Genomic DNA, 26,455 nt, shown 5'->3' with positions numbered 1-26,455 from the left:
CAGATATACTTCACACTTTAAAACCAAAGTGGCAGATTTTTCATCTGTCTAAGGCCTGTCCATTGTAGATCTTTTGATTCCCTTTCTGTAAACTCAAAAAAATTAGGAGCAGGTTTTGGATGATTAACGCTGTCGCTTGATGCTCAGGTGTCAGCGGTGGCCAGGAAGGCCTTTGCACAACTCAAATTTGTGCACAAGCTACGACCATACCTTGTGAAGTCTGACTTGGCCAGGGTGGTCCATGCCTTGGTTACATCCAAACTGGACTATTGCAATGTGCTCTACATGGGGCTGCCCTTGAAGACGGCCCAGAAGTTTGAACTGGTACAACGGGCGGCAGCCTGGCTCCTTACGGGAGCAAACTATAGGGAGCATACAACACCCCTATTAAAACAGCTTCATTGGCTGCCGATAAGTTGCCAAGCCAAATTCAAGGTGCAGGTCATGACCTATAAAGCCCTAAATGGTTCAGGCCCCGCCTATCTCCGCAATCGCATCTCCTTCTATGAACTGGCATGAACTCTAAGATCTTCTGGGGAGGCCCTCCTCTCGGTCTCACTACCGTCTCAAGCGTGGTTGGTGGGGACGAGAGAGAGAGGGCCTTCTCAGTGCTGGCCCCCGCCTCTGGAACGCCCTTCCAAGGGAAATAAGACAGGCCCCGTCCCTCCCCTCCTTTCATAAGAGCTTGAAGACCTAGTGGTTTCAACAAGCCTTTAAAAATGGCCAGTTCTAACTCAGCCCTATACATTGTTGAATACAGCCTTATTCTGCCTACCAGTTACCCAGATCATTTCCTATAGTTGGCCCTGGAATGAACAGCCACAAACCCGTACCTAATATTATTGTTGCCTGCCATAGCATTGTATTTAATTCCCGGGGCCCCAGGCCCCCTAGAATCTTGGCCCGGCCTTTTAAATTTTTTTAATTGCCTTGAACAGGCAGGATTACTTTTTAATATATATGTGTTATGGCAACAATTTTTATGCATATTTTGTTTTTTTAATCTTACGGTTATGTTGTTTTTACTTTGTATGTTCTGTGATTTTTACCTGGGAACCGCTCTGAGTCCCCTCGGGGAGATAGAGTGGTATATAAATAAAGTTTTATTATTATTATTATTTATTATAGTTATGTTCGCCTGGGAACATGCTATGAACAGATAAGTTAGTGTAGGACTGAGGCTCAGAGTATGCAAGTTGAGATCTATTATCAGGATAATTATGAAAGGAGTAAGAAGGAAGCAATAAAAACACTAATACCATAAGATGCCTTTGTATAAATCACATTGGAGAAACAATGTATCATTCTGGTGGTGGCCTTTCACACTATTCAGTTGCAGAATATTCTACTTACATACCTGTGGAATTCTAGGGTGTGCAGTTTTGGTAAAACCATAGACTTCTCTGGCTGAGAATTCTAAATGTATTAATTTGATGAAGAAAGTGCCTTCAGGATGTCTGTCAACTTTTGACACCCCATGAATTTTGTAGCATTTTTTAATCAAGAAATATTCAGATGTGATTTTGCCAGCTCTTTCCTCTGAAATATAGCCTACAGCATCTGGTATTTGTTGGTGTTCTCCCATCAAAGCACTAATCCTGCTTAGTTTCCAAAGCCAAATAGCATCTGGTATTTATTCTAAATATTCCTCCTGAAGTAACAGGGCCCTAAGAATGTAGCCATGGCAGTTAAAGTAAAGCTCAAAACAGTAGAATGTGATTGGAGAGTGAAGCATTAAAAACATCTACTAAATAATGAAGGAGCTAGAAGGAAGTTCACAATGTCTGCCACTTAGAAAAAGATAAGGGGGAAATGACAAAGATACCTAGGCATGGGCAATTCATGGTTCTAAATGGTTCTAAAGTACTTATAAAAATAGGATGCACTGGTGTTTTGCTTCTAGAGTGTTGCTAAATTTCTGGTGGTGAAAATTTCAGAACTCTAACAAAACTTTCAAAATTTTGTTATAAATGGCAGTTCCAAATTGGTTCTGTCATAAAAATTGCCAATGATGAAATAATAATAAAATTTTCAAAGTTTTGTTAGAGTTCTGAAATTTTCACCACAAGAACTTTAGCAACACTTTAGAAGCAAAGCACAGGTGCATTCTAGTTTTGTAAGTACTTTGGAACCATGGATTGCCCATGCCTAATACACAACATTACTGATTTAGTTACAGTTTAATTTCTTCCTTATTGTTGTCATCATGCCTAGGGAGTATCTTTGTGCTGGGAAAATCTTTTCATTTATTGGCGGTCTTGTGTTATCTTGCACCTTCAGCTCTCTGGTGGCTTCCAACATTACTAGGTCTATATGTCCATAATTATATACAGTAAGCTGAGGGCAAAATTGTAGGCCCTTAACTAGAGGCAGGTGTTTGTTTGTTTTTATTGCCTTTTTTACTAATGGATTGTTTTGGCTTTAATTATTGATCCTGATAGGCTCCCATTTTCAGAGCCAGTATCTATTGCTAAGGCTCTAATTTCATGTGGCCACTGTCACAGCTTAGTATGTAGGTCCCCAATTCCTTCATGATCCTAGGTCCTCTGGAATTTGTAGCTCACTTTCTGCACACTTATTTCGGCCTCCATTGGTCTGATTAACTTACAGTGTCATAGACCCATTCCACTATGAGCTGTCTAACCTTGTTTGGTTGCTTATGTTTCCTGAATACTAGATCTCTAATTCCCATGTGGTCCCACTTAATGTCTTGGAGTTTGTACGTCTCCTTTGTGACCTCATTTTTAGGTTAGTCTACGGTGGATTGTGTGGCCCTCTATTTTTTTTGTACTTTATTCATATTTTACTTGCATTACTATTGCTTGAGGGGATTCCCTGGTTTATAGACTTCACGGATTAATTTATCCTAGGTGATTAACCTACCCAATGGCTTGCAATTCTCTTTGGCCATTGTTGTAGAAACAATTTCAATACCATGGCACTAAAGAAAGGCACTGGCAGTGCTAAGGGAAAGGGCTAAACAAGAAAGTTCTCCCTCTAACAGACCCCCACCTGCAGTATCCTCCTTATCTGATGGATGATGAGGTCCACCTGATCAGTGATGTTCTGTTCAGACTTTAAACCCCAGAGAAAAAGTGATAGTTCAAATTTCGCAAGCAGGTAGCTTAGGGTTCAGAAAAGATTATTATTACATCTAGTATGGTTAATGAAATTGTTCCCTGTCTCAATGCTCTTGAGCAGGACAAGAAAAAAGAAGAGGCATCGAGTGTAGCTGAACAGGAAGAGGATCTGGAGGTATCCCGTGTACCAGTGACTGGCCTCTCCCAAATAGAAGGCATTGGCACTCTTGTACTTGTTTCAGGTGAGAGAAGTGATAGTACTAGGGCTGGGCAACCATGGAAAAATTTGTTTCTAAACTCGATTCGTTTTTAGGGGGGTTTTGCGTTTCGATTTTTAAATTAATTCCGAAATTTTCCTTTAAAAATTTCGATATTTACGAAATTTCGTAAATTACGAATCAATTATGAATCAATTTCGAAACAATTACGAATCGATTCGTTAATGGCGGGCGCGATCGTGCAATACGCTAAAAAAACCTCCAAATGGGACAGGAAGCTTTCCTCTCCCTCTGTTGTTGACTGTTGGTGTGATAATTTTTTTTCACTGAGAAAACAAACAACGACTATAAAACTTGCACCAGACATGCGGAAATAATAATGAAACGATTTCGAATCAATTATGAATCGATTTCGAAACAAATACGAAACAATTACGAAACGAATTGAAAAAATTCGTTTCATTTTTTAGTTGCTCCTGAATGGTTCAATATCTCTTCGTTATCAAAAAATAACGAATTAATAACGAATTACGAAATTAACGAACGAAACCGCCCAGCCCTAGATAGTACTATTCAGATGAGAGCGTTTAACTGGCAATGAGGACCTTGGAGTATGCCCGCTCACTAAGTCCCTGTGCAGTCTGCAACACCCACTATGTCATGCACTAATGGAGGGATTTGGTCTTCACATCCTCAAGGGTGGCCATGGCAATTTTTTTAAGTTTTTAAAAATAATGTGTTTTTTTAAAAAAAAACTACAAGATTTATCTCATTGAATTTTTTTATCCAATGATATAAAATAACAGGGGATCATTCCCCTCAACTTTCAGAAATACTAATACATCTACTGATTTAAGGTTGTTGTTTTTTTAGTTTTCAGAAAAATGAACTGTTTCGAGATAACAGTTCCCACTTCCCAAACCATGTAATGCAACTACTATTGGGGAAACTTCAGAGGTTCCTCTCTCCCTCATTTTTTTAAAATGATTTTTATTAAGGTTTCCACAAATCCACACAATGAAAGAGGGGGAACAATAAACAAGAGGATAGAACAGTAGGAAAGGGAAAGGTATACAAAAAAAGAAAGAAAAAACATCCAATACATAACAAACACCTAATACTAACAAGAAAAGAAAACATACCTAAACTATTCTAAAATGACTTCCACTCCAGCCTCAGGATCTTCTCGAAGTATTTCTTCTCCTTAATATCTATTCTCATCCCTATACTTTTTCTACTTTCTTTTCATAGTCATAAATAGGGGACCAATCTGTCCTCCTTAAAAATTTTCCATTGTTCCTTCTCAACAAAAAAGTTAGTTCATCCATATCTCTTATTTCTTTAATTTTCTTCCGCCATTCTTCAATACTCGGAACATCATCATTCTTCCAATATTTGGCAAAGACCATCCTGGCCGCCGTTGTGCAATAAGTGAACAGTTTATCTTCATTCTCTTCCAGTTTAAGATCGGAGTCTGTAAATCCAAGGAGGTAATATTCGGGTTTCTTTTTAAATCTTTTCTTTAGTATTTTTTGTATCTCCTCATGAATAATAGACCAGAACCTAGATGTCTCTTTACATGTCCACCACATGTGGTAAAAAGTACCTACTTGCTCACTACATTTCCAACATTTATCTGATACATTTTGGTACATGTGACTAAGTTTACTCGGAGTCAAGTACCACCTATAAAACATTTTATACCAATTTTCTTTTAGATCCATGGCGTATGTATATTTTAATTTTTTATTCCATATCGTTTCCCATTCCCCAAAGTGAATGGGCCTTCTTATATTTTCAGCCCATTTAATCATGCAGGCTTTCACCTGTTCAGTTTCTGTCAACCACTGAAGCAATTTATTATATAATATTGTAACAGTTTTCTTTTGTGTTTTTAATATTTTATCCCATATATTCTCCTTCCAATCAAAACCGATTTTTTGGTCTTGTTTAAAATATTCTTTAATTTGTAGGTAATTTAACCAAGTTATATTACCATATAGGATCTTTAATTGTTCAAATGATTTGATCTCCATTTTCCCTTTCACAAGTATGTCCTTATATCTTGGCCAAATCCTCCATCCTAATAATCTTCTTTGGTGTGCCTCCATTGCTGAAATCCATAGTGGTGTTACTTTGTAAAACAAATCTTTGTATCTCATCCATGTCCGTAGTAGGGAGGCTCGCACAAAATGATTACCAAAATTTTTCTCTTTCGTCTCTCTATTATACCAAACATATGCGTGCCATCCCACTCTTAAGTCATGTCCTTCTAGATTTAGGCATTTTTCTTTATCCAAAGTCATCCAATCCCTGATCCAAGATAGTGCACAGGCCTCATGATAAGTATTCAGATCGGGGAATCCCAGTCCCCCTCTCGTTTTCTTATCTATTAAGTTAGTATAATTAATTCTCGGTCTTTTCCCTTTCCATACAAATTTCAATAGGTCTTTCTTCCACTTTTTAAAAAGAGTTTGATTTCTTATCACCGGTATATTTTGGAACAAAAATATAAGTTTTGGTAAGACGTTCATTTTTATCAAAGCTATTCTGCCCAGAAGAGATAGTTTCAGCCGGTCCCAGTTCTGGAGATCCTTTTGGACCGTCTTCCATACTGATTCATAATTATTCTTCAAAAGTTGTCCATTTCTGGCTGTGATCCAGACTCCTAGATATCTAATTTTTTTCACACCTTCTATTCCCACCTCTTGTTGAATCTTTGTTTGTTTCTCCTTATTCACATTCTTAAATAAAAGTTTGGTTTTCTTCATGTTAATTTTAAAACCTGCCACCTTTCCAAAATCCTCTATTTTGTTTATCCAACTTTGTAGATTTTTCTCTGGGTTTTCAATTGTACCTATTAAATCATCCGCAAACGCTCGTATTTTATATTCAAATTTACCAATTTTTGCTCCTTTAATCTTTTCATCTTCTCTAATTTTCTTCATCAGAACCTCTACTGCCATAACAAAAATCAATGGAGAGAGTGGACATCCTTGTCGCGTGCCTTTTGAAATTTCAAATTCTTGGGTCACTTGGCCATTCACTTTCACTTTAGCCGTTTGAAATTCGTAAATAGCTTCAATTGCATTTTTAAAATTCTCCCCCATGTCCAACTCTTGTATTAAAATCTTAAAGAAGTCCCAATTCAGATTGTCAAATGCTTTCTCAGCATCTATTGACAAAAGGGCAAATTCTTTCTGATGATTGATCTCATAGTATTCCAAGAGATCTAGCACGTTGCGTATATTTTCTTTCATATGTCTATTTGGCAGAAAACCTGTTTGTTCTTCTCCCTCATTTTTGAGCTATCCTATGTAGTTTAAGGCAAGGCCTTTTGCAATAGCTACCATTGGGGCCTGGACTATAGCTAGGATGACTGTGATTAGCCACGCTCACAGCGCCTCCCTTATGGCAGAGCTGATGAAAATGGAGCCAAAGGAATGAGATTTTAAAAGATTTAAAAGCAGCTTTACCAATATTGCTGAATGGTTATAGTGAAAATTAAACTGACCTTGGGAGACATCCGAATGTTACAGAACATTTATGAAAAAATGGGTGATTCAAATTCTAAATCCCCCCCACCTTTCCTGCATGCCTCAGAACTCATCTTCATAAGCCCAAATTTAATGAGTCAGATATGAGTTCTGATCTAATCTGAAATTATGCACAAGCCTAGCAGTTATGGTGACACTGCACAGGAGATGGTCCTGTTAAATCAATTTTTGGATTCATTTACAATGGAAAAGGTCCTTGAGGGAGAGTATGTTGGTATTTTCTTCTTGTTAAATAGGGAACTGGAGAAAAAGAAGGAAGAACTAAATGATAAGGTAAAAGAAAAGTTGAAAAAGGCTAAGATAGATATGAACCAGGTCATCTGGTTTCTATCTACACTGGAATCATAACCAGGATTTAGCAAAATATGACATAATCCATGTTTCAGTTTGTTGTGCATGTTTCAGTACATGGATTGTCAGGTTTTACAATGTATTGTAATGTAATATAGCTGAGTCATGCACTGCTAATGGGCTTCTATTGGAAATGCTGAGTCATGCATTCACTGTATATAGAACTTCATTTGGGGAATATGTTCTGACCTAGTCCAGGTGATTGTGAATGATGTAATCCTGGGTCTGAGTTAAGTCAATGAGTTGGGAACCAATCAGAGATTGCTATGTGTAATTGTATAGAATTGTATATAAGGAAGTCATGTACAGTGTATATCTCTCCTTGTGCTGTGATGTTGTTCGTCGAAGGCTATATGTAATTGATTAAAAGAACCTGTCTGCTAAGACAAGATATAACTGTATGCTGTGGTAAGTTTGTAATATCATCTAGACTGGGGGAAAGACAATGGTAAAACTGACAATGGCCGGGCATGTGCTCAAGTGTCTGTAAAAGGTTCCAGAGTGACTACAGGCTGTGGGAGCAGTTGACTGAAAATACTGTGCAGGAAGAAGCTACTGGAAAGCGCTGAAGTTGTGCAACTGATCTGCTGCTGAATTGTGAAGTTAATCTCAACATGGATATTATTTACTACATATGTTGATTTATCAGGGCTGGCGTGGCTACCGTATTACAAAGTTTTCAAAGAGAAGGCCACCAAATACCCTGCCATGTGATAGAAACATTCATTCTCAGCAGTGGATGCAGGTCGTGATTCCTGCTAAGCCCACATCCTGAAAATTGAAACAATCAGTTAGTGACCATCTTGTTTAATGACATGGTTGTGCATTAACAGGATTTCCAAGTAGAGGATGCTATGCTTGGAGTTTACATTTCATGGTGTTTCTGCAAACCAACCCTGCAAGTTCAGACATAAGTGTTCCAAATGCGGAAAGCCTCACTAATGTTTGAACTGTCAAAAAAGAAAAGGAGCAATAGCAGGAAACAGCGATCAATGAGCTGAAATAACTTCACCATCACAACAAAAAGGGCCCCAAATCAATTAATTTAGATATGCTTCTAACGTGGATGCTTTTATGTCCTGATCAGGCCATAACCCATTAGGGTAAAGTCATTCTTTTATTATTTGATTCTGTTGATGGCCTAGAATTGGTTGTAGAGATAAAATATATAAAAAGGGCATAGACAGTAGGGTAGTTGGTACAAACCCTTTACCCCCTGTTCCTAATTTAAAAGTCTCTCTGATATGTGTTGTCTCTAAAAATGTCCCCAGTGAATATAGCCTATTTATTTGTTGTGTCAGGGCAACCAGACAATTGTATTACATTTCTAACAGAACAAAACAAACAAACAAACAGACGAAATACAACATTTGCGAGTTTGGTAGTTGATTAAATGTCCTTTGACCAGTAGCTGGCCACTTGGAGTGCACCTGCTGCAAGAAGGTTCTCCATTGTGCATGTGGCAGGTTTCAGGGTGCATTGCAGCAGGTGGTCAGTGGCTTGCTCTTCTCCACACTCACATGTCATGGATTCCACTTTGTGGCCCCATTTCTTAAGGTTGGCTCTGCATCTTATGGTGCCAGAGCGCAGTCTGTTCAGCGCCTTCCAAGTCACCCAGTCTTCTGTGTGCCCAGGGGGGAATCTCTCATTTGGTATCAGCCATTGGTTGAGGTTCTGGGTTTGAGCCTGCCACCTTTGGACTCTCGCTTGCTGAGGTGTTCCAGCGAGTGTCTCTGTAGATCTTAGAAGACTATTTCTAGATTTAAATTGTTGACGTGCTGGCTGATACCCAAACAAGGGATGAGCTGGAGATGCCTCTGCCTTGGTCCTTTCACTATTGGCTGCTACTTCCCGGCAGATGTCAGGTGGTGCAATACCGGCTAAGCAGTGTAATTTCTCCAGTGGTGTAGGGCACAGACACCCCGTGATAAAGCGGCATGTCTCATTAAGAGCCATATCAACTGTTTTAGTGTAGTGAGATGTGTTCCACATTGGGCATGCATAGTCAGCAGCAGAGTAGCATAGGGCAAGGGCAGATGTCTTCACTGTGTCTGGTTGTGATCCCCAGGTTGTGCCAGTCAGCTTTCGTATGATATTGTTTCTAGCACCCACTTTTTGCTCAATGTTCAGGCAGTGTTTCTTGTAGGTCCAGAGTGACTCCCATGTATTTGGGTGTATTACAATGCTCCAGTGGTATTCCTTCCCAGGTAATCCTAAGAGCTTGGGATGCTTGTCTGTTCTTGAGATGAAAAGCACATGTCTGTGTTTTAGATGGGTTGGGGATCAGCTGGTTTTCCCTGTAATAGGCAGTAAGAGCACCTAGAGCTTCGGAGAGCTTCTGTTCTACCATCTCAGAGCTCCCTGCTTGAGCAGTAATAGCACGATCATCAGCATAGATGAAACTATCTGTCCCTTCTGGCAGTGGCTGGTCATTTGTGTAGATGTTGAACATGGATGGAGCAAGCACGCTCCCCTGAGGCAGGCCGTTCTTCTGTTTCCGCCATCTACTTCTCTGGCCCTGGAACTCAACAAAAAAGCTCCTGTTTTGTAGCAGGTTTCCTATGAGGCGGGTGAAGTGGTAGTCCTTTGTGATATTATACATTTTTCTCAGGAGGAGGCAGTGGTTTACGGTATCATAGGCTGCTGACAGGTCTATGAAGACAGCTCCTGTGATCTGCTGCCTTTCAAAGCCATCTTCTATGTGCTGAGTCAGGTTCAGCACTTGCGATGTGCAACTTTTGCCTTTCCTGAAGCCAGCTTGCTGTGGAATCAGACATGGGTCTATTTTTTCCATAATTCTATGCAAAATAAGTCTCTCCAGAACTTTGTAGAGGTGGCACAACAGGGAGATTGGTCTGTAGCTTTTTGGGTAACTACGGTCTTTGCCTGGCTTCAAGATGGCTATGACTCTTGCTTTCCTCCAGATTTTGGGGATCTGACAGGATGCAGTTCAGTTGTTCGTCAGCTCCAGCAGCCAGCGCCTTGCTTTTGGGCCAAAGTTCTTGATTTGTTCCATCCGTAGATCATCCAGGCCAGCTGCTTTGTTATTGAGAGCCATGTATAATTCAGTAGATATAAAGGGTTCATGAAGGTTGTTGTTCTCAGTCTCTTGTTGTCTGGCTATTGGTTTCTTTCCTACTTTGGTGGCAAGGCTGGGTTTCCCATTCTTCAAGAGTTGGTGTGCTATCTGATCTGCCTTTATGTTGGCATAGCCTGTGATATAGTATATAGCCTGATTCACAATTTGTCATATTGTAAAGGGGACTCAGTTAATGAGGTTTTCACCTCAGAATTTTGTACTGTTTGGTACATGTCCTTAGAAACCATCCCTGGACCTTCCCCTACATGTGAAGTAACATATGGGTGGGAAAGGAAACTGTTCTTAGGGCTAGTAAGAGGGTTATTTCCCATCTAAAGTCATGTGACTTGAAGCAGGGGCCTCAGGTTGGCCTTCCTGTAGCTGGTTGGCTGGGGAGCAATGCATATTCTGGTTTATTCTTGGGCTTGAAATGTATAGGGAGGAAGTCTGGGAGATACCTCCAGCTTCAGCTGCTTCCATTAGGTCTGCCCACTTTGCATCTCAAGGAGTAAAATCTAATAGATTAAATAAAATGGGCCCATGTGAAAAGGGAAAGTAGTGAGATACATCCAGGAAAGATTAGGCTATCAATGACTATACATCATATTCTCTTGCTATTTGGTGACTATATGACACTACTTTCTGGAGAACATGAGTGGGAGTGTGCTGTTTTTAACTGCTGATATCCTGCTTTCAGATTTCTAAGTGACAGCTGGCTAATAGCTGTAAGAAGAAAATGCTGGAATAGAAATACTAGTATTCCAATCTAGCAAAGCCCTTCCTCTTTGCATATGTTCTGCTCCTTTTCTGTATATATAACTGTCTTGGTAACACAGAAATTAGAATGGATATTCTTTGGCACTGATGATTTCTTTGTTTAGAAGACATTGTCTACAGAAAAGAACAGCTCTTGCTAGGACTTCTGGTGCACTTTTTAGGTTAGTGGGTTTTAGGAAATGATTCCACCAGTGTGAAAGCCCCAGGGCTCTTCCATAGTACTTAGTTATAGTGCTATGATTCCACTTTCACTACAATGGCTACATCCTATAGAATACTGGGGTTTGCACCATTCAAGCCCTGGTGAAGAATTCTAAATAACTCTCCCTATTTGGTTAACCAAAGGATGGTTAACAAACGGAACCATGGCAGATGCAGTAGATTCATGTCACTCCATTGTATAATACGAAAATCTCCAGGATACGATGACTGACAGAATGACAAATGTAATTGCAGTATATGTGTGATGTCACTTTTTGGATGGAATTCTTGGAGTTTTATTTTGCCTTTGCAGTCTTCCCCAAAATATTCCCCTCCCAGAGGGCTTATTGGTGAAAGGGGGAGGTGGGGAAAGACAATTCAATCCATGAAGAAATGGCTGATCTGGGCTCCCAGGGAAAGGAAACACGTAAGGTGCACTCCATCCATGAGAACACCCTCATTTCCCTCTTCTCTGGCTAATTCTAGTTGCCATTTCATTGTCTGAATTGCCTTTTCCTGCCTTTCCCCACTGGTAAGCAGCAGCAGGAGCAGCAGCACTTCTTGGAGTGTAATGTAGAATTTTGGCTGATTTTCTGTAGCTCTTGCCTTTGGTAACAGGAAACCCCACTGGCAAAGATGAAGGACAAGAGTTAGTTAACAAATTACCCCACTGATGATCTCCTGAATTAACAAAAAATGTTTTTCCTATGTATTGTCGAAGGCTTTCATGGCTGGAATCACTGGGTTGTTGTAGGTTTTTCGGGCTATATGGCCATGTTCTAGAAGCATTCTCTCCTGATATTTTGCCTGCATGTATAGCAGGCATCCTCAGAAGTTGTGAGGTCTGTTGGAAAGTAGGAAAATTGGGTTTATATATCTGTGGAATGTCAAGGGTGGGAGAAGGAACTCTCGTTTTTTGGAGCTAGGTGTGAATGTTTCAGTTGGCCACCTTGATTAGCATTTGATGGCCTGGCAGTTTTTAGGTGTGGCTTGTTTGTGCCTGGGAGAATCTTTTGTTGATAGGTTATTAGCTGTCCCTGATTGTTTCCTCTCTGGAGTTCCTCTGTATTTGAGTGTTGTTTTACTGTTTTTTAAAAAAATACTGGTAGCCAGATTTTGTTCATTTTCATGGTTTCCTCCTTTCTGTTGAAATTGTCCACATGCTTATGGATTTCAATGACTTCTCTGTGTTCTTTGACATGGTTGTTGTTAGAGTGGTCCAGCATTTCTGTGTTCTGTGTTCTCATATATATAATATGCTGTGTCCTGGTTGGTTCATCAGGTGCTCTGATAAGGCTGACTTCTCTGGTTGAAGAAGTCTGCAGTGCCTTTCATGTTCCTTGATTTGCGTTTGGTGGTCCCTATGTAGGCTTGTCCACAGCTGCATGTTTTTCCTATTTCGGCCAATGTTCGAAAGGTCTGTTCCAGCTTTTAAAAATCTGAATAATGTAAACACACATGAAGACAGTGTACACAAGCTTTTTTTTAGCTTCATGGCTTCTATATGTTCCATCTGTTTTGATCATATATAGAGAATTCACAAATTCCTTGTGTGAAATCCCCACCCCATGAGCACAAGAGAACTTATTTCCCAGTATTTTCTTAATCATGTCCACTGCAGTCTTTATTTTCAGATGTGTGGAGCAAAAATTATCACTTGTGTTGTAAGCCTCATATTTGTCTTCTTTTTTTCTGCTGTTTTTTTCTGCATTGTCGCTAGTTGTGAATATAATTGCAATTTTGAAAATGGATCAGAACATTGAATATAAATATTAGTTAAATGGTCACACACTCTGTCTCAGTTCTTCATTTGAGGGTTTTTGAATTTTGATATAAACTTTTCCATATCATTTATTCAAGATGTCGGGTCAGTTTTTGTCATAAGTTTGCTAAGGACAAAAAAAAATGACTTGACTATTAGGTAAAAGGAAAGCTATAGAATAGCGCTAAGAGAGGTATGCTATGTGTCAATGCTGCCCTCTAGTGACTATAAATGTACATATATATTTCCAGGGATAAAGTAGCATCTTGCCATACTTTACCAATGACATTACCATTTTAATATAGTCTAGATATATTGTCGGCATGCTATCTTGTTCTTGTTTAAGACAAGTCCTGAACTTTTCTACTCCTTCTGATAATTCCCTTCTCAGATATGACTCAGTGAAATACATTTTATATTTCAAAGCACAAAATCTCTAGACAACGGATTTCCCATATCACCTGCCAATACCTAAAGGAAAATGCTGCAGGTTATACAAACCTGTCTTTTGAAATTCAGAAGTGCTTTGGCAGGAAATAGCATTCATATTTAAACTTTTCTTCTGGCATGAATTGCAACAGCTAAAAACTAAAACTTTAATAGTTACATGCTGTCCTGCCTATACAATAATAAAATCAATATCTCGTAAGAAATTCTTTCCCCATATCTCAGTATGGTTAAGATACTCTGCCCTCAGGACATTATAAATCAACCAGTAAATATTCATTGAAAACAAAACTTTTACCTATCTTTCACTGAGCAATGGCATTCAATATAAATCTAATGCCTAGATCTTCCTTCCAGTATAGCTGGAGGTAGCATATTCAGCCAGGCCCCTGTAAAAACTGTCCTACTTCTCCCATTTCAGCATATTTGTAGTTCATTTTTACTTTATACCAGTAACGTTTTGCAATATCAGAGTAAATTTTATGTCACAATGCAGTAAAAGTTGCTTCATGTAGATCGTCACAGTGGCTTGTTGGGGTTATTAAGCTGGAATTATTGACAACCCAACGCACAGCTTCAGATCTCTAACCCAGAAAGGCATTTCTAATTTGCTGCAGGGCCCACCTAGGTAGTCAGAATGGCAAAATGACTTGTTTTCAGGAAGCACAGTGAATAGTTTATAAAGGAAAGTAGAAATTGGGGTATAAATGATGCATATTATACCCAGCACTGATTTAGCCCCAGCGCTGCTTTCTTTTAAAACTAAAAAGATTTGGAAAGCATGTGAGCTACTATAATCATCTATATTTCCACTCCAAGACAAAACTACTATTTCATTGAAGAGGCAGATGCTGAACATTTGTTGTACAAAATCCCCATGTTTATAAGAGGCAAATGCTACGCAATTGTAGTACATCTCCACATTCAAAGCTTTATTGTTGATTTTAAAAAAAATAAAATAACTTTAAAATAATTTTATTATTTAAATCATGGTATAATAAAAGTATAGAGAGGTGGTAGAAAGAAAAGGGGGGAAGAAAAGGAGGAATATACAGGGTATGAATATGAACATTCCTTTAATGTTAAGGAAAACTTTAAGTTCTACATGCTTATGAATAGCTAGAGCAGTGAGGCCTTCTGACAATTGAAAAATGGATGGTGAATGTTTATCTTTCCAATACTAGGATATGTGTCTTTTGAAAAGAATAAGTGCATACTGGATCTAATTCATTAAATTCTCATATGTTGCAGATAAGTTATTCAAAAGGATTTGTTTCTTCAGCAGCATAAGATTATTCCAATACAAAATTGTATGTTAATTTATTAAGTGACACATTTATGTATTGCTTCTCAGCCCCATTGAAGCAGGTGAATATAGCACTAAATGTAGAATAGTCACAGGATGTCTTAAACCCACACCTGTTGATAGACTCTATAAAGCTAGCTGGCATTGCCCATCCCCCAGGTGCGATGAGAGGTTACTGCCAAGTGTGACAGAAAAAAGGTTGAACGCTGTGAAAGCCATCCACTGCATGGCTATCAGCCTCCTCCCAGTAGATGCAAAGCAAGGCAAAGCTTCCCAAGAACCACCGTATTACTTCCCCCAGCAACAACAAGAATATCCCTCTGGACAGCTAAACCTGGAAATCCCAGTTGGATGGTCCCCCAAGCGGGTCTTCCTTCAGGGGCAAACCAAGAATTGGCAACTTGGAAGTCCCTGAACAGACTCGGAGGCAGAGTTGGCAGATCAAAAGTCAGCCTGGCAAAATGGCACTACCTAGAAGAATCCTCCACCTTGTGTGATTGTGGAGCAGAACAAACAGTTCAGCATCTGTATGCTTGCGCAAGATGCCCTGCCTCATGCACACAGAAAGAATTGTTTAAAGGTATAGAATATGCAGTTGCTGTTGCCCATTTTTGGTCTAAAACTATCTAGCAGCTTGTGATACCTTTATTTTATCAGTTTTAGATAAACTATTTTATGCAATACTTTTGACACAAGATATATTAAATTCTCGTATGTTGCAGATATGTTATTCAGAAGGTTTTGTTTCTTCAGTGGCATAAGATTATTCCAATACAAAATTGTATGTTAATTTATTAAATGACACATTTATGTATTGCTTCTCAGTCCACTAGGGAAGTAGAGGTAATATGCAAGGAGTAAAAAACATTTTTTTTAAAAAAAAAAAAACCCAAATAAAGCAGATTACAAAGTGTCCTTAAACATAATTTAAAATCAGATGGCCATGACAGGCATACCAATTTCAAAGATGAGACATCATATGATAGGGAATAGTCTTTGCTGCTTACTAGAAACATAAATAGGATGGAGCCAACCTGACTTCCCAAGAGAGACAGTTCCACCATCAGGGGCTGCTACAGAGAAAGCTCTGTCATCTTCCCAAAAACCTAGCCTGCAAGATTACAATATCACTTGTAACAAACAGGATGGATGACAGGCCAGACACTGCCACCAATTGAAATAACCACAAACAAGATGGAGGTTTGCCCCAAGGCAAGGCCGTGAGGGAATCAGAGCACACACACCCTCACACACAAAGCCAGACAGTGGGAAGCTACCACTGTATTTTTATATTTTGCCTTTGCTACCTCCTATTATTTATTAAAGGTTTCTATTGCTGCCACCAGTTTATTATTTTAATAGGCCACCTCCTTCACTAGAATGTTTAAAAAGCCACACAAAGACTTCAGTTGAGATGAAACAGAAAAATGTTGTTTATTTTGAACAGTCAATATGCATAATGGTTTCAAATACCTTGACAGGCTTTATTTCTTACAGAGGATGTTACTTATATCTTGAGTTTCTTTAAACAAAGTTCCCTACACAGAAATCCAAACAGGATCTTTTCAAACTTTTAAAATCTCCCACAGCACTCTAATCACTATAGAGGCCTATTAACTATTATCCTCAAAGCGGTATCTTTAAACTACAAAAAATCCCAAACTCTTCCTTCCCCCATCAAAACTTCTGACTGTATTCTTCCCTACCAAACTCCTAACTGCTCTGAAATGGCTGCGTCAGCTTCTTCTCTCCTTCTGGCTCCACCCATCTCCAGTTGCTGAGCTTTTCCCTCCAATTTCATCAGCCAATCAGACTGCACTCCTGGCTATGAGGCTGCCTGTTTGCTCCTCCCCTCAGCTCTCCTTAGCTTTAGCAAACTGGGCTTGGTTTCTGTCTTTTACACCAACTCTTTAAGGTAGGCCAATCCATTACACCACCATACAAAATGGGTAACTACTGAACATGCACCCATCAAATGACATAGGGAAGCATCTATAGGAAATTGCCAACATTTCATTGGACAATTTTGCGCTATATACCTGTGTATAAGTCTATAAATTTTAGTCAAAAAAAAATAAACCCACAAAAAACTGAGTTCATTTATCCATGGATCAATGTAACTCATATAAAAAAGGAACTATCACTTTCTCTGAGTAGACTAGCAAAGGGCAAGAAATTAGTCTGTCCTGGGAGAACCTAAAAGAAGTTGCACACCCCTCTATTATCTCTGCCATAGTGCTTTTTCAATTGCTTTTTTAATGCCTGGGCAAGTAAATGGCTGTGGCATCCAGCATAGCTGGCTGCCCAAGGTAGCGTTGGTGCTTTCCCCTCTCTGCAGAATGACCCTTGAGTTATTCACGGATCATATCAAAATCAATAATTTTGTCCCCAAAACAGGCCCTCGACTATACACGATGTTGATTTGAATATGAGCATATATGGTAGATGTAAAAGTACTATTTTGCCTGAAGCATCAATTGTAATTACTTTTAATGAGCTTTGACTGATCTTTTCTTAAAACAAATGCCACCTCCAAGATTGGAGAAACCAAGAGGCATATCAGCTTGGCATTAACCCATTTTATTTTCATTGCCACTTGTACTCCTGGTAGAAGCTGGAAAATTACCTTTCAGAAAAATGAATGTATTGGTATGCTAAATTCATAACTAAGCAGGGGTTGGATGAGGATCAATGGTCCTACAACCCATCTCAGGGAGAAGAAGGGAGGATTGGGCATTTCAGGGTTTTGCATCCTCCCCCACCCTCTTTGATTCAGAGAAAAACAGTTTGACGAGAGTGGCTTAATGCAGAGAGGAAAGAGTCAAACTGCTTCTTCCCTATCTAAACTATCCACAAACATGTAAAATCTGTTTGGGGAACAAACAAAAACACACAAAACAAAGTAATATGGAAGTCTATGAGTTTGGCCCTTAAATACATTCAACTATTTTTTTAAAAAACAACCCACCAGCTAAATTCCATTAAATTTATTGAGGTTTTCACAGAATGTCTTCCAATGCATTGCATCCAATTCTATACAACTATATTGTCTAGCATGTACAAAATAACAATAAATTGAGTAGACGGTTTTAAGCAAACATTAAATTTGCCATATATCAGTTCGAAACAACTATAATTCAGAGATGGATGGATGGAAAATATCTATCTCACTCCCCCCACCCCACCTCATTCTCTCTCTCTATGTGTGTGTGTGTGTGTTTCTAATCTTGTAATCCTTAATCTCTGTGAGGTAGTTCTATACTGATATGAAGCATCTGATAAAATATGTCAACACTTATTGTAAGAAATTCCAGTGAGAAAGATGGGGTCTAGTTCTTTCAAAATAGTAATCTAAAACTGTAAAATTAGCTGTTTCAAAAGTATAATATAACTCCTAAACCATATCAAATTTCACAACAATTTTTGTCCCATAGGAAGTGCTGTATGCCTTTCTCTTTACACTGAGATTCACACTGAAGCATTTGGACAAAATGAGGTGTTTACGAAAGCGATCTGCCGTATCCTTTCTTGGAGTCCTTGTCATCTGCTTGCTGTTCATGAACTTATACATTGAAGATAGCTATGTCTTGGTAAGTTAGATACATGAAATTATGTGCTGCATGAAAATGAAATGTTGTCACATCCATGTTGGCTGCAACTTAAAGTGACCCTATCATAGGGTTCTCAGGCAGTATTTAATGATGTGAGGTTCCCCATTACCTTCCTCTGAGGTCGAAAAAGTGTGTCTTGCTTAGAGGTTTTCTTGATAGAATGGGAATAGGAATCCTGGTCTTCCAAAATTCTACTTCAGCATTGAAAACACAACTTCATTCTGACTGTCCTTTAAAAGTGTAGGACAACAAAAACATCCTTGTTTAAAAAGTAACAAAGAGGCATGTTAGTTGCTCCTGTGCGTTTTGAGATTTTTTCCAATCTGACAGCCTGCCCAAAATTTTGAGTCGGCAGTAGTGGATACCACTTTAGTCTCAATGGTTTATGAAGAGAAATAGACACTTATTTCTTGCCAAGTAGTGGAAAACAGAGCAAATATAACTTTCCCTGCTGGAACATTTTCTTCCTCCTGAATGATTTATTGAACATATATAGAGCACTGAAATATCAGCCTTACCATACGTGCACAGTGCAGCAAAAGTTGGTATCTGTCAGAAGCTCTAGCAATGTGTAAATAAAGAGATTTTCAGCTACGGGCTACTGCAAATTTTGTCATAAACTGCAGTCATTCAGAGGCCTTTCTTCAGTTCACAATTGGGAACTAAAGGAAGAATGCACATAGAATCATAGAATCATATTAGAGACCACAAAGACCATTCTAATGTTTTGGTGGAATTTCTTTTTCTGCAATTTCAATCCATTGTTCTGTGCCATAGAGCAATAGAAGACAAATGGAATATGGCATTGTGAAGGAGCGTAAAATTACTGCCACCAAATTTGTTAGGAAAGCCGGGCAATGATCAATATCAGCTTAGGAGCTGGTTTATAAAGGGACTATTATTTGCAGAAGTATTTATTCATTTGATAGCGTAGCTCTAATTTGGTTCTTGATTTGACCTTTCTTCTTTTGTAGGCTGTTTGGCTTAGAAGTAAAAGTAACAGAGGCAAGGCTTGTAAAAAGAACAGTAACAAGTTTTATTAGAATATAACTGATTCAATGTTTCTTCACTAGAAGCACAAGCTTAGTTGGTTACAATAGTAAGGTTTCATGAGTAACTTTAGGTACAGACTTTAAGAGATTTCTTTGAGTAGATGATATATCTTTCTTCAACAAATGTTCTTTTACTACAAATAAGCCACCTGACTCACAGCCAAACCCTGATTCTTAATATTAAAGAACCAGTCTTCCCTATAGTTCTCTAACTATAGAATTCCTGCTGGTTTTCCACACACCACAGGATCAACTACCTTCTCCTGTAACTCTTTGGTCACAGACTAGTTCCCTGAATCTCCCCCTAGAGAAATCAGTCCTTTCTGCAACTCTAATGGTCATGGACTGCCTATTTCAAACAGATGTGCAGTTAGGTGACAGTTGGCTCCACCCCCGTTGCTATGGCAACTCAGGCCAAGCCAGCCAACATCTCTAACAAAATATAATTCTACATACTTACCATTTATTAACTACTGTTTAAACAACACATAACTATAGGAACAAAATTACACATTGTCACAGGCATCCTTTCAAGTATTTAAACATGGCTATCCAGTCCCTTCTCAGCCTTTTCTTCTCTTAGCTAAACATGCCTAGCTCCCTAAGCAACTCCTCATACAGCTTGGCTTCCTCTTGTCTGCCAGATCTTCTCCAGGAATTCTCAAAGATGATTGCAATTGATTCTGAAATTATTTCTTCTAGTTCTTTTAATACCCTTGAATGTAATTCATCTGGCCTTGGAGAATTTAATTCATTTAGAGTAGCCAAATGATCCTATACTGCCACTTTACCAATTCTATGCTGTATTTTCTCTCAGTTTCATTATCACAAAGATGGACAGTGTTTACCTTACCTGACCTCACTAGCTTAGGAGCAAGATCAATTGAAGCCCAAGCGTCCCTTTGTAGCAGCTACCTCCCAGATCTATTTGGAAGCTATAAAAAGTGTACAACACTGACAGGTTGTTGTGGTTCATATCTGTTCACCAAAAATAACTGAGGTAGTTTCTTTCTGGTTTGAAATTAATGTATGAGGGGTATCAAATATTTCAAATTTATGGAACAGAGACATTTGTTCAATATATAGTTTCATTATATTTTTTTTTAAAAAAATCTAAACAATAACACTATAGGATTTGCATTTGTTTTACAGCTCTTCTGGCTTCTATAATAAGAGAACTCAGTGATTGGTAATTTTCCCCTCTATTCTGTTATGATTTTGAAATACAATTTCCTCTGGTGGCACTGCTTTGCATTAAGATTTTGTGTGGGATTTTATTTATTCATAGGCCTTTGCTTGTGATTGAATCTGACCTGGCTTATACCATATTTTCTGTCAGTCTCACTGATGCTTCCTTTGGTTTGCTAATTGCTTCAAATCCCCCAGACACATCTCTGTGCATTTTATTTATTGAGGTTTATGCTGTTTCTGTTTTTCTTGCTTTTAGATCTTTATGTGAAGTTCCCAGATGGCAAGATATCTTATGCCTACTTTGTCTTTTTCATAATAAAAGAGCTTGCTTTCCATTGTTTTATTCAAAGCAAATTTAGCATTCTTGTTCAAATCCCCTAGGACTTTAATGTCTCATCTAGTAGTAGGTTAAGATATACAATATTTACTTAAATATAATGCTCATATTTTTTTGCTAAATTATATAGCCAAAAGTGAGATATGTATTAGATTGAATGACAAATTACATTCACACATAAACCCATCTGTGTCCTTCCATCAGGCCAAGTCTGGCAAACTTACCAGCTTCAGCTTAATGGAGGGGCATGGTTTCCCAACTGGCCACATTCGCAAAGTCTTCAAACTCTCTCTCAGTTTTGAAGGTCTCACGAATGAAGCCTTCGTTGGGAAGCTGCCACCCGTCCATCCAAGGTAGGCAGCAGAACAGCCAACAGACAAGGGAAAGCTGTGTGTTATATTCAACAACATATCTTTTTTTGCAATGCACACCTTCAAAATTGAGGTGTGCATTACAATTGATGACACACTATACCTGAGTAAATATGATATACTTGAGTAAATACATGTGCCACCTATAGTTAAGCACATACACTAAATGTTGGGCTTTCAGAGGTGCAATAAGCAAATAATAGTTGAAAGATACCATCTTTTGGGTTCTCATTTCCTTATGTTCAATGCTCAGCTCCATTACTAACTTCTCTGAGGAGGTAAACAGTGAGAATAGCAAAGAGAAGAATCAAAGAGTTCTTGTGTGTTGGTCTCTTCTTCTGGAAATTGGAAAGGACTGAGAAGAAGGAGTAAACAAATGGTCATTGGTATAACTGTGTTGAGGAGAATCTTGGTACAAAAAGAACTTCTAAAATGTGGACTGTCAGTATATACTACTGAAATATTCTGAAAACTTTTCAAAGACATGTTGAGACATTGGGTTCTTGGGATTTTCAAGATTAATTCACCATTTCTTCCATGTGTCTAGTTGTGTACATCATCAAAGTTGCTTCAGGGTGTTTGCTCCACTGAAGTTGGAAAAAAGAACTACAATCATCATTTCAGTGCAAAGCCTCTTTTGAAAAACAACATCAAAGTTGCTTTTGCATTAATCTCCCTTGAGAGATAGACTGCAATACATCCAGATGAAACATTGCTTTGACATGTATTGAAGAAGACACTAGCATGGAAGATACATATGGAACATACTGTGGCATCTTCTAGCCAGCCAAAGTTTATAATAGGGAAATAGTGGCATATACTGGATTCAAAGAACTAAGAAGCTATGGTTCTATTTTTCATCTTTATTGCAAAAGTTACTCTAATAAAAATAGCAATACAGCAGGGAAACATACTTCATGAAAACATTTCTTGATTGTATAAGTTTATTACATTCAAATAAGGCTAGAAAAATTATAAATCTCTAGAGATAGGTTAAGCAACTTCAGACTTTAATAAATTTCCAGAAAGAACCAATATATCTGTCCGTTTTAGTTCAGTATAATTTTGATTAAAGTTTATCCCTTTCCTATCACCTATTACAAAATATTACTGTTACAGCTACCATGATAACATTTTGAGAAAAAAATCAAATGTATGTGGAACAGCAAAAAAAGCTACAGAATTTTATCCGTATGTTGTTGTTGTTCATTCGTTCAGTCGTCTCCGACTCTTCGTGACCTCATGGACCAGCCCACGCCAGAGCTCCCTGTCGGCCGTTACCACCCCCAGCTCCCTCAAGGTCAGTCCAGTCACTTCAAGGATGCCATCCATCCATCTTGCCCTTGGTCGGCCCCTCTTCCTTTTGCCTTCCACTTTCCCCAGCATAATTGTCTTCTCTAGGCTTTCCTGTCTCCTCATGATGTGGCCAAAGTACTTCAACTTTGTCTCTAGTATCTTTCCCTCCAGTGAGCAGTCGGGCTTTATTTCCTGGAGGATGGACTGGTTGGATCTTCTCGCAGTCCAAGGCACTCTCAGCACTTTCCTCCAGCACCATAGCTCAAAAGCATCGATCTTCCTTCGCTCAGCCTTCCCTAAGGTCCAGCTCTCACATCCGTAGGTTACTACAGGGAATACCATGGCTTTGACTAGGCGGATCTTTGTTGCCAGTCTGATGTCTCTACTCTTTACTATTTTATCGAGACTGGACATTGCTCTCCTCCCAAGAAGTAAGCGTCTTCTGATTTCCTGGCCACAGTCTGCATCTGCAGTAATCTTTGCACCTAGAAATACAAAGTCTGTCACGGCCTCCACGGTTTCTCCCTCTATTTTCCAGTTGTCAATCATTCTTGTTGCCATAATCTTGGTTTTTTTGACGTTTAGCTGCAACCCGGCTTTTGCGCTTTCTTCTTTCACCTTGATTAGAAGGCTCCTCAGCTCCTCCTCGCTTTCGGCCATCAGAGTGGTGTCATCTGCATATCTGAGGTTGTTAATGTTTCTTCCAGCAATTTTCACCCCAGCTTTGCATTCATCCAGCCCCGCACATCGCATGATGTGTTCTGCATACAAGTTAAAAAGGTTGGGTGAGAGGATGCAGCCTTGCCGGACGCCTTTCCCAATCTTGAACCAGTCTGTTGTTCCGTGGTCAGTTCTGACTGTTGCTACTTGGTCCTTGTACAGATTCCTCAGGAGAGAGACAAGGTGGCTTGGGATGCCCATCCCACTAAGAACTTGCCACAATTTATTATGATCCACACAGTCAAAGGCTTTAGAATAGTCAATGAAGCAGAAGTAGATGTTTTTCTGAAACTCCCTGCCTTTCTCCATTATCCAGCGGATATTGGCAATCTGGTCTCTCGTTCCTCTGCCTTTTCTAAACCCAGCTTGAACATCTGGTAACTCTCGCTCCATGTATTGCTGGAGTCTTCCTTGCAGGATCTTGAGCATTACCTTACTGGCATGAGAAATAAGGGCCACTGTACGGAAGTTGGAGCAGTCTTTCGCATTTCCCTTTTTTGGTATGGGGATATAAGTTGATTTTTTCCAGTCTGATGGCCATTCTTGTGTTTTCCATATTTGCTGGCAAATGGCATGCATCACCTTGACAGCATCATCTTTTAAGATTTTAAACAGTTCAGCTGGGATCCCGTCGTCTCCTGCTGCTTTGTTGTTAGCAATGCTTCTTAAGGCCCATTCAACCTCACTCCTCAGGATGTCTGGTTCTAATTCATTCACCGCACCATCATAACTATCCTCAATATTATTATCCTTCCTATACAGATCTTCTGTATAGTCTCGCCACCTTCTCTTGATCTCTTTAGCTTCTGTTAGGTCCCTGCCATCTTTGTTTCTTATCATACCAATTTTTGCCTGAAATTTACCTCCAATGTTTCTAATTTTCTGGAAGAGGTCTCTTGTCCTTCCTATTCTGTTGTCTTCTTCCACTTCCATGCATTGCTTATTTAAAAATAGTTCCTTATCTCTTCTGGCTAACCTCTGGAATTGCGCATTTAACTGGGCATATCTCCCCTTACTATCACTGTTTCCTTTTGCTTTCCTCCTTTCTTGGGCTACTTCCAGTGTCTCAGCAGACAACCATTTTGCCTTCTTGGTTTTCTTTTTCTTTGGAACGTACTTTGTTGCCGTCTCCTGAACAATGTTGCGGACTTCTGTCCATAGTTCTTCTGGGACTCTGTTTACTAAATCTAGTCCTTCAAATCTGTTCTTCACTTCCACTGTATATTCGCTAGGAGTGTTAGTGAGATCATATCTAACTGGTCTGTGTATTTTCCCTGATCTCTTTAGTTTTATTTTAAATTGAGCAATAAGAAGTTCGTGATCTGAGCTACAGTCAGCCCCAGGTCTTGTTTTCACCGACTGGATGGATGTCCGCCACCTTTGGCTGCAAAGGATGTAGTCAATCTGATTTCGGTGCTGACCATCTGGTGAAGTCCATGTGTAAAGCCGTCTTTTAGGTTGTCTTTTAGGTTGTAAAGCCGTCTTTTAGGTTGTAAAGCCGTCTTTTAGGTTTAGGTTTAGGTTTTATCCGTATGGAGGGCACTAAAGGAGAATTACTTAGAATCAGACTGTATTAACTAAATTTAGTTCTCATTGAAATCTATGGGAATTCAATTACAGACTGTTAGCTCTTTAGTTTACATGGAAGCTAAACTCAAATAATTTATTCTGGATCTCACTGTAATTTGCAGAAAATAGGGCAGTAGTTATGTGGCAATAAGAAACAGGAATATAACTGATAGGGTTTTGAAAAGATACTGATGGGAGCAGCTGTATATATTCAGGGTTCAGAGATGGAGTCATGTGCATTAATTCATCAAGTGATACCTGTTTAAATTCAGATATATGAATTTAAATGTAGCCGAAATGTAAAATTGCCAGTAAAAGCATATTGAATGGAGGGATATCTTTAGTTCCCTACCCACCCACCCATACACACCAGAATGACAATTGAAAACAGCAATATGGAATGCAGGCCACATCTTTATTATATTAACTGAAACCACAATAAGCACAAAAAGTTTACTCCAAATAAAGTCTGTCTCTCTCACAAATTGTAGACTAGGGATTAATAATGCAATGCTCTATAAAGCAAAATGGTTATCACAGCCCTGGTTCTAAGCAATAGTTGAGAGAGGAAACTATCACCTCCACCACCTCAAGATGATTTGAAAACTTGGTTTATATGATACATTCCAGGAACTTCTCTATTTGGGGCATTTATTTTTGTAATGTATGGTCAATTGGAATTAATATGTAGCTGGAGTTTAAAAATAACACATATGTACAATGAAAAACAGTTCCTGTGCACCTAAATTCCTTCAACTGTGTTAGCTGTGCTCTTTCTCTCTCCTCTTTCTTTCTCATCTTCTAGGATGGAGACAAGCAGTTAATCAGAGAATCAGCAACACATCAATTAAATTCAGAACGATATGCTCACACCTTTAAGGATCTATCCAATTTCTCAGGATCAATAAATGTTTCCTATCGCTATCTGGCTGGCACACCTTTGCTAAGGAAAAGTAAGTATCTGAACATTCCAATTTCATTAACTAAAGCAAGATTTTTATCTCATCCAATTGCTGCAAACATAGAAGAAAACACCAAGTTGGATTTTGCTCTTTCATGGAGCTCGAGAAATAAGCTTTAATTCATTATTACATTAATAAACTTTTAGTTGTCACAGAAATGGTATGTCACATATACAAAAAGTTAGAATAGAAAAAAAAGATGTTCATACTCTCCAGGAGTTGGATAACTCTTTTAATATTTTCATAATACCAATGTGTGATGACATTTGGTTCATCAATTTAGGGATTTTTTTATGGCACATCAGCCAAGTTGCATGTACAGCAGTTTTAGATACACTACTTTTATTTCCAAAGCTACTATACCTTATGAAGTCTTAAGACAAAACCTATTGCTTTGTAGGTTCATGAAATAAGATATTCCACCACACCCCATCTCAAAAAATCTTGTCAGATAGATTAGGAATAAACGAGAGGGTTTTCCCTATGCATATACAGTAAGAGTCTTGGCTAATTAAAAACATTAATTTTCCATAGTTCATGAATCTGAAAATATTAGTACCCTGACTGC

The 26,455-nt window shown here is 38.8% G+C and overlaps 1 protein-coding gene across 9 annotated transcripts in view; it reads left to right on the top strand.

Annotated features, from left to right (window-relative positions):
- The window catches only part of MGAT4C (MGAT4 family member C), a 491,168-nt gene that overhangs the window by 460,595 nt on the left and 4,118 nt on the right, over positions 1 to 26,455 (top strand). For 7 of the 9 annotated variants that reach the window (XM_067469121.1, XM_060777364.2, XM_060777362.2 and 4 more), the window contains 2 exons: positions 18,213 to 18,368; positions 25,731 to 25,878. In XM_067469121.1, coding sequence (XP_067325222.1) covers positions 18,213 to 18,368; positions 25,731 to 25,878 — 304 coding nt within the window. Of the gene's footprint in view, positions 1 to 3,201; positions 3,323 to 8,039; positions 8,121 to 18,212; positions 18,369 to 25,730; positions 25,879 to 26,455 lie in introns of those variants that run through there. The other 2 variants (XM_067469123.1, XM_067469122.1) reach the window with 2 other exon arrangements.

The sequence above is a fragment of the Anolis sagrei genome, chromosome 5 (genome assembly GCF_037176765.1).
Source record: "Anolis sagrei isolate rAnoSag1 chromosome 5, rAnoSag1.mat, whole genome shotgun sequence".
Taxonomy (NCBI): Eukaryota; Metazoa; Chordata; class Lepidosauria; order Squamata; family Dactyloidae; genus Anolis; species Anolis sagrei.
The sequence above is the reverse complement of the archived record's forward strand: the minus strand, read 5'-3'. Positions and strand labels throughout refer to the sequence as shown.